The 16052-nt window shown below is 44.6% G+C and overlaps 1 protein-coding gene across 1 annotated transcript in view; it reads left to right on the plus strand.

The window, feature by feature from the left end:
- LOC137372384 (rho guanine nucleotide exchange factor 25-like) overlaps positions 1 to 3773 on the plus strand; it is a 64762-nt gene extending 60989 nt beyond the window's left edge. The window contains exon 12 of the mRNA XM_068036273.1: positions 3661 to 3773. Within this exon, the coding sequence (XP_067892374.1) occupies positions 3661 to 3773 (113 nt within the window). The remainder of the gene's footprint in view (positions 1 to 3660) is intronic.
- The last annotated feature ends 12279 nt before the right edge of the window (positions 3774 to 16052 follow it).

Below are 16052 nucleotides of genomic sequence, written 5' to 3' on the forward strand. Positions count from 1 at the left end.
TGTTTGATTCCCATTTGTCTTGTGTGTGACACTTCAACCAATATTAATACAAGGGTGGCACCTGCCTTATGGTGACCCTTTGCAAAGATTCTATTTGGAGCCCCAACATTTTACTAGACAACGATACAAAATACTCCATACTTAGTCTGATGTCAAATGCGCACATGTACAATCATGATGAGGCATGTTTGCAATAGATAATGTAGTAATGCAAATATATAGTATGGATAAGGCAAGTCTGAAAGTTAAACAAGAAGGGCTGGGATGTTGAACAGAATCCTGACAAGAATAAAAAAGCAGGTCAACATGAAGGATGCAAAATGTCCTATCAGCACAGTTTTCCAAAAAAGGATCTATACCCCAAGCACCAACTTGCCCCCCTTCCCAAAAATCATCAATAGATCCATCCCACATTGCCAGTATTTCCTGCCATAAAGAAATTTTGAGTTATAGTTAAGGTTGTCCAATATTAAGGTCGTAGGTTTAAAAAGTGACTAGCAGAAAGATAAATAGCTTGAGCTTGCAATGGATTTCAATAGAACAAAGACATGGAGATCAGAATGGGAGTGGGATATTGAATTGAAGTGAAAGTGAAAGGGACTTCAAGGTTATACTTGTGACAGAATATAGGTGTTCACCAAAATGTTCACCTAATCTGCATTTGGTCTCCCTAATGTCGAAGGATTGAAACAAAGAATGTTAAACTTATTCTACAAAAGAGAGGCATAGCTGGGACCTGTGTTGGTTCCCATTGTGACATCTTTTATATGGAGGAAGTGAATGCAGTTAAATAAGTTATTCAATATAAGAACAAGTTCAGCCAGATAGAGGAGAGTGGTGATGGATGAAGACTATTTCAACAGCTATTCAATAAGAAGCAGAGGGCCCACAGTTGGAAGGATGGAGGTAAAGAAGTTTGTACGTCCATAGCAAAAAGAACGTGGACCCAGAAAATCATAATTCATTCAATTGGCAGAAAAGGAAGAGATATAGAAGTAGGTACTAGACAGGGGGGAATGTAAGAGTCAAAATAAGAGAATTCAGTGGGACAGGGACAAACAGAAATGATCTAGTCATGTATTGATACTGTACCTAGGGGAAAAGATAGAATTGTGCTGTGTAGCAAGGGAAGCAACTGGATAGGTAGATGGGGGGAGGGTGGTGGTGAGAGGGGAGATCTCCAGTAGAAAAGAGGTTAGTCTGGGAAATGATAGTTTGGTGTCCAATAGTGAAGTTGTAGTCCAGGAAAAGAGGAGAAATTATAAGGGAGTTGGTGTTCAGTATCAGTAAGGAAGAGGTCTTTCTGTTATACAAACTACAGTAGAATGTGTTGAGTCACAAAGCTACATTTGGACTCAAAAAATAAAGACAAGAAAATGTCGATTAACTAAGACTGGAATGAGTAGTCTGAATACCTCGTTTTTACAGCTTCCATTCTATACAGCATCTTAAAAACAATTTGGTCCCAATATTTACTGAGGCGTGTCTTCAGAGTGAGTAGGTGAAAGAGTTATAGACAGTAACCACGGAGATATAGGGTTCCCAAACGGCCTGTAGATATTAACTACAGGGCGTGTTTCAAAGTTATTATCTAGATTTCCCACCCGACAACCAGTCTGTTTGGCAGGCTAGCTGCCTGTTAGGTGGGAAAACCTGCAACAACAACTACAACAACAGCTACAACATATATTTATGTAGTGCCCTTAATGTAATAAAACATTCCAAAGCAATTAGCAGGAGCATTATAAAGCAAAATTAGACATCGAGCCACATAAAGTGATATTAGATGACCAAAACTTGACCAAATAGGTAGAAAATCTTAAAGGAAAAAAGAGAGGTACAGGGTTGGGGAGGGAATTCCAGAGCTTAGAGCCTTGGCAGCTGAAGGCACAGGCACCAATGGTGGAGCAATTAAAATTGGGGATGCTCAAGAGGCCATAATTAGATGAACCTAGGAGGGTTGTGAGGCTGGAGGAGATTACAGAGATAGGGAGGAGGGAAGCCATGGAGGGATTTCAAAACAAGGATGAGAATTTTAAAATCAAGGTATTGTTTGACTGGGAGCTAAGTAGGTCAACAAGCATAGGAGTGAGAGGTGAACAGGACTTTGTGTGAGTAAGGATATGGGCAGCAGAGGTTTGGATGACCTCAAGATTACAGAGGGTAGAATGTGGGAGACTGGTCACAATTATGCTTTAATAGTCAACTCTAGAGGTATCAAAAGCATGGATGAGGGTTTCAGCAGCAGATGAGCTGAGCCAGGCGTACAGTCAAGCGATGCTACGGATGTCGAAATAGGTAGCCTTAGAGATGGAGTACTTATGTGATCAGAAGCTCATTTTGGGATCAAATATGACAACAAGGTTGCGAACTGTTTTGTTTAGTCTAATACAGTTGCCAGGGAGGGGGAAGGAGTTGGTAGCTAGGGAACGGAGTTTGGAGCAGGGACTGAAGACGATGGCTTCAGTCTTCCCAATATTTAATCGGAGGAAATTTCTGATCATCCAGTACTGGACATCAGACAAGCAGTCTAATAATTTAGCAACAGTGGAGGAGTTGAGAGAGGGGATGGCGAGGTAGAGTTGGGTGTCATCAGTATACATGTGAAAACTAACCCTGTGCTTTTGGATGACATCGCCCGAGGGGCAGCACGTAAATAAGAAATGGGGGAAAGACAAGGATAGATCCTTTCGGGACACCAGAGGTAACGATGCAAGAGCAAGAAGAGAAGCCATTGCATGTGATACTCTGGTTACGATAAGATAATTAAGAATAGAATCAGGTGAGAGCAGTCCCACCCAGCTGGACAACCGTGGAGAGGCATTGGAGGGGGATGGTTTGGCAAACCGTGTCAAAGGCTGCAGATAGGTTGACAAGGACGAGAAGGGATAGTTTATCTTTGTCACAGTCACATAGGATGTCATCTGTGATTTTGATAGGAGAGAAAACTGCTAGTTCAGGGCTAAGGCAGGGGCGAGCTTTAGAGGGAAGTTTGGCCGGGTGGGCTAGTGGAATGGAGGGAACTGGCAGAGGCTGCTAATCAGATGGTCTCAATCTTAGTGACAAAGAAGTCCCTGAGCTCCATGCACTTATTGTTGGAGGTGAAGGTGGAGCAGGCAGGGAAGAGGGGTTTAAGAAGATGGCTTGCAGTAAGTAGAGAAAGTAAGCTGGGGATTATTTTTGTATTCCAGGACAATCCAGGAATGTTGAGCAGTTTTAGCAGATGAGAGGCAGGAGACCTGATAGTGCTTTATGTGGTCCCACCCCTGTCAAGATCAGGACTTTAGTCTTAGGAAACAGATAGTGCTCATCATAGGACTGATTGTAAGCTAATATTCTATATAGTCAGATTATGTATAATTAATAGTAACAGTGGCACCCTGTAAATTATTAGCAAAAGGAGTATTTTAACTTTCAGCATAAGTCTCCTGTGGTAGATCAAGAACACTCTGTAATCTTCCTTGCAAAGAGAGCAATAATGTAAGATGTTGCTGGAAATAGTTATTTCTCAAAGGATTTCGTAATTTGTATGAACAGAACAGTAAAAATCAGCGATCAAGCAATGTATTTTGTTTTTTCTATTGTCAATGCTATCAGCTTTATGTTGCATATTTAAATGATCACATTCCTCCCATAATAATACTTTGATCTTAATTTCAGCACTGCAATCACCAATTGATTACCAGAAAAAGGAACTTGGTCCCCACATTTTCAGCAATACACAAGCGAGAAGACTGTCCCAACCCAATGGCACTACAGGCTTCAATGAGTAATAACAGCATGGAGACAAATATGAGCAAACCAAGGTACCTACAAAATGCAACAAAGTCCTTCAATCTAATTTAATATTAAATGAATATCATACATCAACAGTTGGAACATGTCAATGATTGCCCCCTGTTGTTACTATCTATTAAGCTGGTGAAGGTAACCATAACCAACCATCAGACTGGTGGTACATTTAGTAAAATCAAGATTAATGAAACAGCTTAACTAAATTATTAAACATTTTTAACAGTACAATCAATGATTTATAACTAGCAACATCAGAAATTCACAGATTTCACCTGTGCCATAGAATTTACTCAGGTAAACACATCTAATATGAAAAAAACCACCAGCTAAGACTACATAGACCTATTGTACAAGAGAAAAATGGGCAGTCTTTGGTAGTGGCCATCCACTTTATTTTCAATTTGGCCCTTGTTAAAATGTTCCTTATTTACAAATATTTAGAGCTGAATGAAGTATAATTAAAAAGCTCTTACTATTCTTTTTCTGGTGGTTTTGTAAGAAAATCATTTCAGCTTGCGAGATTGTTGAATTAAATTATATCAACAATACAATCTGAGATAGTGAACAGATATAATTCATAAAGAGATGTTTTTCTTTCAGTGTAGAGACTAAAGTAGCAAAACAAACCATGCCTTTCACATGTCAGGATTTGTCCACGATTCAGCAATTTTCTTCATGCAAGCAGTTTTATATGGCAGAATGATGAGTGGCCTTATCACAATGGTATTGTTCTTTATGGTAAAATACTCTTAAGAGTTCCTTACCTCACTTGATATGGGATTTTATTAAAGCCCTAATGTTACAGGGATGAATGATACAAACATCTTGGCCGGAATTTTATGCCACCCCAAAGAGCAGGATGGTGGCGGGAGGTGGCATAAAATGGAGCAGGAGGCACCAGGAGCCCTTCCCAACCTGCTTCCGCTTCCACCGCCACTTAACACAGGGTGGCGGCAGCGAAAAACGGCCTGCCCATTCCAGGCCAATCAAGGCTCTTAAGTGGCCACTTAACAGCCACTTAAGGGCCTTCGCCCACCTCCACATGGATTTTACATCTGGCAAGCGGGCATCCTAGACCCGAGAGAAGCCACCTGACCCCTGGGGTGGGACCCTCATGATCGGGCCCTCACTAACCCCCCCCCCCCCACCTCAGCGTCACCCCCAACCGACCACCCTTGCTTCGCCGGGGCCCGACCGATTACGCCCGGCGAGGCAACCAAAACTTACTTGCCTTCCAGGCTCCCCGGCATCTTTACTTCTAGCTGGGCTGCAGTCCCAGCAATGGCCACTGCTCCTGATGGCACTGCTGGGTCTCGGAGCTGCCGGCCCGCTGATTGGCCGGCAGCTCCATTAGGCGGGACTTCCTACCTCAAGCGGGTGGAAGTCCCGCCTCAGAACAATTGAAGCTCGGGAACCTGCAAAATACGGGTCGGATCCCCAGGCGAGGCGGAAGCGGGTTCGCCACCGACTTTTCAGTCAGTGATCAGCTCCCTATGGTTAAATCCTGGCCCTTTAAGTAAGATTCCCAAAGTTCACACAAGATGTACCATGTTGTTGCGGTAACATAATTAGCCATCATATGTATGTAATGTTTTTAGATTTTTTAGATTTAGAGATACAGCACTGAAACAGGCCCTTCGGCCCACCAAGTCTGTGCCGACCATTAACCACCCATATATACTAATCCTACTCTAATCCCATATTCCTACCACATCCTCACCTGTCCCTATAATCCCCTACCACCTACCTATACTAGGGGCAATTTATAATGGTCAATTTACCTATCAACCTGCAAGTCTTTTGGCTGTGGGAGGAAACTGGAGCACCCGGAGGAAACCCACGCAGACACAGGGAGAACTTGCAAACTCCACACAGGCAGTACCCAGAATTGAACCCGGGTCACTGGAGCTGTGAGGCTGCGGTGCTAACCACTGCGCCACTGTGCCGCCCCATTATTTTGGAAATCTCTGAAAGTTATGTAAATATGGCAAAACTGCTTTGACATGTGCTGTAATCGATGTTAACACAAAATGCTGACCTCCAATATGCTGAAATAATAGAACAAATGCCATTACATAAAATTGTGAGTAATAAATTAAATATTTTAACCAACATGAGTTTGGAGTAACTATTGCCACAGTTAATGTCTTAATGATGAGAACCCCAGGTTAGCATAAAATATTTGGTCAACCTATCCGTGAAAAATAATGTAGCATATTAAATATGCCTGTTATTGTTCCTTTAGGCTGGTGCTTTTTATAACTAAGTTCACCTGCCATGTTTGTGTCGTGTCTCAAGCTGTCCTCTGAGGGACAGTATGGCCCGGAATTTGTGGTTGTAATGACTGGCAGCGTTCCCCATTGTTACGACCGACCACTTCTGTCAAAGCCCCCAATCAAAATATATGATTCTGATTGTGGTGGGACCAACGCACTGTTAATTCAATCCTGTTGTTCCACAGATCGGCTAGCCAAATTGTACCATCTATTAACCCCCGAATGAGGCTAACCAAACCAGGTGTCTTGAAATCAACAAATAACTCTTTAATTAGAAGAACTAAATTCTTAACCACTATGAAAATATAAACAACATTTAAAATAGAAAAAATTAGAGTACTTGCAAATTTACAGTCCAATGTAGCTCGAAGTCCTCACAGCCATTCGATAGGGAAAAAGTTCTTCCACGTGGAACAGTCTGTAGTCTAACTTCAACTGGAGGTGATGCTTTCTTCTTCGGCGATGAATTTCAACAATTAACAACTTACGAACACTTTTGATAGAATCAATCTGAATTTTGAGTTTTTGAGGGATAAAAGATTGTCACAGTCTAACTTTCCTTTCTTCAATTTAAATTACCAGAGATCTCTGTCTTGTCTTGATGGTTTAGAATTTTGAGAGATAATAATTAAGCCCACTAAAAATCCTCTTCCTTCAGTTTAATTTGGTTGAGAGCTCTTTTTCAGGTGTCTGAACACCACTGCTGTGTCTGTGTCCTCTGTCTGTGTTCAAACTGTCTTACTAACTGCCAGTTCAAACTGTATTGGTAGGAGTGACCACCGCACAGTCCTTGCGAAGATGAAGTTCCGCCTTCACATGAACGATACCCTCCATCGTGTTGTGTGGTGCTACCACCGTGCTAAATGAGACAAATTTCGAACAGACCTAGCAATGCAAAACTGGGCATCCATGAGGCACTGTGGACCATCAACAGCAGCAGAATTGTACTCAACCACAATCTGTAACCTCATGGCCCAGCATATCCCCCACTCTACCATTACCATCAAGCCAGGAGACCAACCATGGTTCAATGAAGAGTGCAGGAGAGCATGCCAGGAGCAGCACCAGGCATACCTCAAAATGAGGTATCAACCTGGTGAAGCTACAACCCAGGACACTTGCATGCCAAACTGTGTAAGCAGCATGCGATAGACAGAGCTAAGCAATCCCACAACCAATGGATCAAATCTAAGCTTTGCAGCCCTGCCACATCCAGCCGTGATTGGTGGTGGACAATTAAACAACTAACTGGAGCAGGTGGCTCCACAAATATCCCCATCCTCAGAGGTGGGGGACCCAGCACATCAGTGCAAAAGATAAGGCTGAAGCATTTGCAATAATCTTCAGCCCGAAGTGCCGAGTTGATGATCCATCTTGGCCTCCTCCTGAAGTCCCCAGCATCAGAGATACCAGTCTTCAGCCAATTCGATTCACTCCGCGTGATATCAAGAAACGACTGAAGGCACTGGATACTGCAAAGGCTATGGGTCCTGACAACATTCCAGCAATAGTACTGAAGACCTGTGCTCCAGAACTTGTCGTGCCCATAACCAAGCTGTTCCAGTACAGCTACAACACTGGCATCTACCCAGCAATGTGGAAAATTGCCCAGGTATGCCCTGTACAAAAAGCAGGACAAATGTAACCTGGCCAATTACCATCTCATTAGTCTACTCTCGATCATCAGTAAAGTGATGGAAGGTGTCATTGACAATGCTATCAAGCGGCACTTGCTTCGCAATACCTGCTCAGTGGTCCTCAGTTTGGGTTCTGCCAGGGCCACTCAGCTCCTGACCTCATTACAGCCTTGGTTCAAACTTGGACAAAAGAGCTGAATTCAAGAGGTGAGGTGAGAGTTACTGCCCTTGACATCAAGGCAGCATTTGACCGAGTATGGCATCAAGGAGCCCTAGCAAAACTGGTGTCCATGGGAATTAGGGGGAAACGCTCCACTGGTTGGAATCGTACCTAACGCAAAGGAAGATGGTTGTGGTTATTAGAGGTCAAACATCTCAGCTCCAGGCCATCACTGCAGGAGATCCTCAGGGTCATGACCTAGGCCCAACCATCTTCAGCTGTTTCATCAATGGCCTTCTTTCAATCATAAAGTCAGAAGTGGGGATCCTTGCTGATGATTGTTCAGCACCATTCATGACTCCTCAGACACTGGAGGAGACCGTGTAGAAATGCAGCAAGATCTGGATAACATCCAGGCTTGGGCTGATAAATGACAAGTAACATTCACGCCACAAAAATGCCAGGCAATCACCATCTCCAACAAGAGAGAATCTAACCATCTCCCCTTGACATTCAACGGCATTATGATTGCTGAATCCCCCACTATCAACATCCTGGGGGTTACCATTGACCAGAAACTGAACTGGAGTAGCCATATAAATACTGTGGCTACAAGAGCAGGTCAGATGCTAGGAATCCTGCGGCGAGTAATTCACCTCCTGACTCCCCAAAGCCTGTCCACAGAAGTGTGATGGAATACTCTCCACTTGCCTGGATGGGTGCAGCTCCAACAACACTCAAGAAGCTCAACACCATCCAGGACAAAGCAGCCCGCCTGATTGGCAACCTGTCCACAAACATTCACTCCCTCCGCCATTGACGCACAGTGGCAGCAGTGTGTACCATCTACATGATGCACTGTAGCAACTCACAAAGGCTACGCAGGCAGCACCTTCCAAGAACTCTACCTAGAAAGACAAAGGCAGCAGATGCGTGGGAACACCACCACCTGCAAATTCCCCACCATGCCACACACCATCCTGACTTGGAACTATATTGCTGTTCCTTCACTGTTGCTGGGTCAACATCCTGGAACTCCCTTCCTAACAGCACTGTGGGTGTACGTACCTCACATGGATTGCAGCGGTTCAAGAAGGTAGCTCACCAGCACCTTCTCAAGGGCAATTAGGGATGGGCAATAAATGCTGGCACAGCCAGTGATGCCCACATCCCATGAATGAATTAAAAAAAAAATACTCAGTCGTTTCTTTACTTTTTAATAGCTTAATTCTCCTCTGTTTTCCCAGCTCTCTTTCTTGGCCCCATTCTACACTTAATTTCTTTCCCCGCTCTTTTTTATTGAAACAAAGCATTCCGCTTAGTAAAAGTCTTAAAAGCTTTAATAAGTGCAATGAGTTTTTAGAAGAATTGCCATTGGTCTCAGTGTGAGCCACGCCACAGGCTCAGTAGTATATTATGAATGGTTTATTACTATTTTGATTGAAATAAAAATGTTAAAAGTAACACTACTTTACCCCCAAAATATGGTGATAAGCAAGAAAGTCTTCCTGAGGCAGCTTGACAACTAAAAAACAAATGTCATACAATGTGCTTAGTCTTTTATTTCATAATTTGAAAGGTGTTTGCATAATTATATCATATGCTTATTCTAATTTGTTCCTATTTATTTGACCTTTCGAAGGGGTTCTTTCTTCCAGCAATGCAATAATCCCCATTACAATACTGGATCGTCCATCTGCAACCGCTATTGTACACGACATTGAATAGTCTGGAACTTGTTGATGTTTCTTCTTATTAATTCAAAATACAAACCCTAATAAAGATCCCTGGACAAGACTTCCCTCTTCCCTCTGATACCTCTGCCACCATCCCACCCGATTTTATGCTCTCCCCCACGGTGGGTTTGGAGGCAGGGAGAGCATAAAATCGGGTGGGATGGTGGTGAGGGGGGGCTCCGCCGAAATATAGTCCAGGGTGGGATGGCCTATGAATGGCCTTCCTGCTCCACTGCAAATTGAGGCACTTAACTGGGTAATTAACCCCAATTAAGGGCCCTTTCCCGCCGCAGTTGCAATTACCCACGCGGTGAGCGGCCCTGTTGCCACACAGGAAACATGGTACGAAAAACCATGTGGGCTGCTTCCTGGCTCTGGGTAGGGGTGGGGGGGGGGGGGCGGTCCCTCATTTAAAGGCACTTATTGTCTGAATGAGGGACCCGGCATTGGGAAGGAGGTTGGGGGGGGGGGGCCGTTGAGGGCCCACCTCCTGCCCTTGCTACCAACCCCCTTCCCACCTCCCCTGCGACCCCCACCCTGTGAGACCCCTGCCACTCTGATCTACCTTAAGCCCGGTTCCAGTGTTGCTCCTCAGTGTCTGGTCGCTGCAGCTACAGCAGCAACTACTGCCTCCATGGTGGCACTGAAGCTGCTGGCTTCTGATTGACCAGCAGCTCTCCAAGGGCAGGACTTGTGGCAACGGGGTCCTAAATCCTATGAAAAGCCCGCCACTGTCCAGTTAAGTGCCTGATTGGCACGAAAAATTCGGCGGGCCTCCCATAGAAGATGTGACACGGAGATCTCACGTTGGTTTCCCTCGACGTCGAGGCCCCCGCCACCAGCATAAAATTTCCCCCTGGTCTGGGCTTAGCTTTCAATAATAAGATTGGGGTGCATCATTTGGTTTCCAAACCTGCTTGTTGATATTGCCAGTTCTGTCCTCCTTCACTAAAATATTATAGTCATGTTGACTCGTGAAAATACATGAATGTGAAGTACTATATCAATACAGTGATGGCTATTTTTTTTAAAAGAACAAATCAATTTTTTTTCCTGTTTTGCACACAGGCAGTCAAGACCAAATGCAATATTCAGGTCAAGTAGCAGTAGTGGGCAGAAAGGTATTTGTTCCCAGCCAGGTAAGAGGGGAAAGGAGAGGGATAGAAAAGGATAGGGTAAAGGTAGGATGGGGACAAGAGGAGGGGAAAATTAGTTGCTTTTCAGTCATGCATGACTGGAAAATGCTTACTGTTCACTTCCAAAAAGATGTGTTTATGATCAAGGTCTGTCCTTTTTTTTTAGAGATACAGCACTGAAACAGGCCCTTCTGCCCACCGAGTCTGTGCTGACCAACAACCACCTATTTATACTAATCCTACAGTAATCCCATATGCCCTACCACCTACCTACACTAGGGGTAATTTACAATAGCCAATTTACCTATCAACCTGCAAGTCTTTGGCTGTGGGAGGAAACCGGAGCACCCGGCGAAAACCCACGCAGTCACAGGGAGAACTTGCAAACTCCGCACGGGCAGTACCCAGAATTGAACCCAGGTCCCTGGAGCTGTGAGGCTGCGGTGCTAACCACTGTACCGCCCCTGCTAAAAAGCCTTTTAAAAGCAAACACCAAACTGGAACCATTGGCCGGAATTTTACCTGTGGCGGTGGCCCCACCCACCGGCAAAAAATTTCAGGGGCAAGCCTGCCTCTGTCTGATCTGGAATCCACACTGTAATTTTACGTGCCCCAGGCCTCCTGCCCCTCCGAGAGCTGCTGGCCAATCAGAGGGCCAGCAGTTCCTCAATCCCAACAGCACCACCAGGAGCAGAGGTCACTGCTGGGACTGCACCCAGTGAGAGAAATCAGCATGGATGCCGGCCCTAAAACAGGTGAGTGGAGGTCTGGCCTTGCCGGGGACAATCGGCTGGGCCCCAACAAGAGGGTGGGTGTCAGGGTGTAGGGTGGGGGGTTTGATTTAGGAGGAGCGGCCCATGCTGCTGGGGGAGCCCTCTGTGGGGCACAGGGTGTCCGATCAGGAGGCCACCCCTTTCCCCCCCCACCGCCCCCAGACCACAAGGAGGCCACCAGATATTACTGGGCGGTCTCCTCAGGTGCTGAAATGTCTGTCCACTGCTGGTAATATACCAGCGGCGGCTGGAGGAGGCCCCCACCTTCCATTCGATTTTACGCCCCTCCCCTCACTTCCCAACATTCCAGGTAGCCATCTCATACAGCTGATTTCTCTTTTTTGCAACAAAGCAAATTAGTTTGAATTTGACATAGTGCTTATAACATTGATTAATTCCTTGTGATCAGAGATGCTGCATTGGTCATAACAAATACGCCTGAAAACATTTTTGGGTAATTCTAGAGAGTTTATTATTTGACACTTTTATTATAAGAGGCATTGGAATATTGCAGTTGTTGTTAGGACAATTACACTTTACTATTTGATTCATTCCTTGCTATCAGAGATGCATCATTGGTCATAAAAACATCTGAAAACTTTTTTGAGTAATACTATGGAGTTTAATTATTATCTGGCTTTTTTAATATAGGAAGCATTTGGATATTGCAGTTGACATTAGGACAATTAACACTTTATTACTTAACATATTTTTAATATGGCAGAATATCATGCAGCATTCTGTATTTAAACTGCTATTGTTAATAAAACAATAATGCACAATGTGTATGTATACCACTTTGTTATGTATAATGTATGTGTATATGGACTAAAGATGTAGACAATTTCAATTTATAGTTGCAGTTATAGTTAGGTACCTGAAACTATGTATGGATTGATTTAAAAAAGCAAAAGTTTTGATCAGCAAGTTACTTCAGTCTTTCTTAACTTTAAGTGATTTTGTAACTTTATTTAGACATTTTGTCTTACCCTTATTTTTGTTAAAAGAAATACGTTGGGCACAAAGGATTATTGTTTTCAGATGTTTTGCTTCAATCAATAAATACAACTTCTATTTATTTTCATTGGCTGTATAGTCTTTTCTTGAGTATTTTGAAATAATATTCAATATAAACCTTTTTTAAATAAAAACTCTCATGTATTGATATACTTTTCTAGAAAAAAATCCAAAATTGAATGTCTGCTGCACAAAGCTCATGGGGGTGGTAATGGCATGCAGATCCGCGTGCATCTCCGTCATCCACTGTGTGGTCTTCTGGATATGGCTCTCCATAAGGCTCGCCTATCTCTCGATGGAGGAAGCTAAGCGCACACACACCAGAGACATGGCGACACTCATGGCTTGGACAGACTCCTCCACCGTCTGTGCCAGGGTGCACATAGTCTCTGGAAGCTCTGCCAGATGTTCTCTCATGTCATGTTTTAGCTCCAGCATCTGCCACCTTGCTGACAACTCCACAGACATGTCATCAGTCTGAGGCTCAGCATTGCCCTGGCCTCCCACAGTCCTCTAAGTATTGGTGGCCTCGGCTGTCATAGACTTCGTCAGCTGCTTGGGCACTTGTGTGGCGTGCTCACTAGATTGTGGTCTCAGATTTACTCCCGAATGGATACTCACTGACATGAGAGTGTCTGACTGGTTGGAGGGCACAGGGGAACAATGTGATAGTGCATCCTCTGAGGCTCCTTCTACTCCTCCTCCTCCTCAGAGTTGGATAGCCATCTCCCAGTCTCTGGAGCTGTCTGCTCTTGTATTTTCCCTGTGTAAGAGAGAAGATTAATTAGAGGGTAATGTGCATTCTATCAGTCACTTCACACTATTCCTAGTGTGGAGCTCCATTTAACCTGTGGTGGACACATGAGCACTATGCCTCATATTCACCGGAGGCTCTTATGCTTATCCATGCAGTATCTCCGCTCCTGTCTCACCATCAATGATGGAACGGCCTCCATGCTGTCCTTCACGTTCTAGTGCCTCTTCCTCCAAAGAGATCAGGATTGCGATGAATGGGATGCCACCGCCAATCTTCACGATTTCCTTCGCATTGTGGGATGTCTTCTCTTAAAAGCACATAGATGAACATTGTTAGTCACCCGACAAAGAGACACTGAACCCCCAAGCAGGTGGCTGCCTTTCTGACCACAATGGTGCCACTGGAATGCCCCCTGTATGCGGCCACTTAGAAGCAGGAGCCAGGTCTGATGGACCAGAGACATTCACTGAGATACTGCATGACCAGTGACTGGCATTCCTTTTCTCATGCAAAGCCACATATCAGCCCCTAGTGTGTGGCCTCCTGTGCTGATCGCATGAGGTCATTCACCCACTTGCGGCACTGCAGCCAGGTTCTGGGGGTTACTCCACAGTTGCTGACCTCCGCTGCAATCTTCCCCCATTCAGGCTTGCTTGGTCTAGTGGGCAGGTAGCCTCCTCCCATCCCTGGGGAAAAGGACTTACCACCTTGCCCAAGCAGCCTGGAGGAGAATCTGCAGGGAGGCCATGGGACCACTAAGGATTTTTAAATTCATTTCATGGGATGTGGGTGTCGCTGGCAAGGCCAGCATTTGTTGCCCATCCCTAAATGCCCTTGAGAAGGTGATGGTGAGCTGCGTACTTGAACCACTGCAGTCCAGCTGGTGCAGTTACACCCAGTGTCCTGTTAGGGAGGGAGTTCCAGGATTTTGATCTAGCGGCAGTGAATGAACGGTGATATATTTCGAATTCAGGATGGTGTGTGACTTGGAGGGGAACTTGCAGGTGGTGGTGTTTCCATACGTCTGCTGCCCTCATCCTTCTAGATGGAAGAGGTTGCAGGTTTGGAAAGTTATGTCGAAGGAGGTGTGGTGAATTGTTGCAGTACATCTTGTAGATGGTACACACTGCTACCACTGTGTGTTGGTGGTGGTGGGAGTCAATGTTGAAGGCGGTGGATGGGGGATGTCAAACAAGCAGGCTGCTTTGTCCTGGATGGTGTTGAGCTTCCTGAGTGTTGTTGGAGCCGCACTTTTCCAGGCAAGTGAAAGGTATTCCATCACACTCCTGACTTGTGTCTTGTAGATGGTGAGCAGGCTTTGGGGAGTCAGGAGGTGGGTTACTCGTCACAAAATTCCCAGCCTCTGACCCGCTCTTGTAGCTACAGTACTTACTTGGCTGGTGCGTTTCAGTTTCTGGTCAATGGTAACCCCCAGGATGTTGAAGGTGGGGGAATTCAGTGATAGTAATGCCGTTGAATGTAAAGGGAAGGTGATTAGATTTTCTCTTATCGGAGATCTTCATTGCCTGGCGCTTGTGTGGTAAGATTGTTACTTGCCACTTATCAGCTCAAGCCTGAACGTTGTCCAGGTCTTGCTGCATTTGGATATGGACTGCTTCAGTATCTGAGGAGTTGCGAATGGTGCTGACCATTGTACAATCATCACTTCTGACCTTATGATCGAGCGAAGAACATTGATGGTATTCCTTGACAGGCCCTCTGTAGCAGCTTGTCCATTCAGACTTCTATATGGCTGGATCAATGTAAAAAAGTGATAGCAGCCATTTAAATGTAGCGCCAACACTTCCAACATCTTAACCTAACACATCCACCGCTGCTTTCAGGATGCCTCCTCTGCCTGACGGCAGTGAATTGGCCCACGCAAGTAGCAGCCCGCTCCCCCTTCCAGCAGCATGACCATGGCCATAAACGAAAAATTCATCCAGCAATAAAAACAAAAAATGCTGGAAGTACTCAGCAGGTCTGGCAGCATCTGTGGAGAGAGAAGCAGAGTTAACGTTTCAGGTCAGTAACCCTTCATCAGAACTGGCAAATATTAGAAATGTAATAGGTTTTAAGCAAGTATAGCGGGGGTGGGGCAAGAGATAAAAAAAGAAAAGGTGTTGATAGGACAAGGTCACAGAGAATAACTGACCAGAAGGTCATGGAGCAAAGGCAAATGGTATGTTAATGGTGTGGTGAAAGACAAAGCATTAGTACAGGTCAATTTACTGATTAGGCACTGTACAGCCTGCAGGACTGAACATTGAATTCAATAATTTCAGAGCATGATAAGCCCCCCTTTTTATTTTTAGTTATTTTTTTATTTTTTCTTAGTTTATTTTAATTTAGTTTGTTTCTACTGTGCCTATCCACTGTTTTTTTCATGTTTGTGTTTGGGGCCAAGGCTGTTCAGTTTTCTGTCAATTAACACCCTCTCTGTACTAACAATTTGTCTTTCACCACACCATTAACATACCATTTGCCTTTGCTCCATGACCTTCTGGTCAGTTATTCTCTGTGACCTTGTCCTATCAACACCTCTTTTGTAATAAAAACAAGAAATGCTGGAAATACTCAGCAGGTCTGGCAGCATCTGTGGAGAGAGAAGCAGAGTTAACATTTCAGGTCAGTAACCCTTCATCAGAACTGGCAAATATTAGAAATGTAATAGGTTTTAAGCAAGTATAGCGGGGGTGGGGCAAGAGATAAAAAAAGAAAAGGTGTTGATAGGACAAGGTCACAGAGAATAACTGACCAGAAGG

This window comes from Heterodontus francisci, chromosome 7, assembly GCF_036365525.1.
Source record: "Heterodontus francisci isolate sHetFra1 chromosome 7, sHetFra1.hap1, whole genome shotgun sequence".
Classification (NCBI taxonomy): Eukaryota; Metazoa; Chordata; class Chondrichthyes; order Heterodontiformes; family Heterodontidae; genus Heterodontus; species Heterodontus francisci.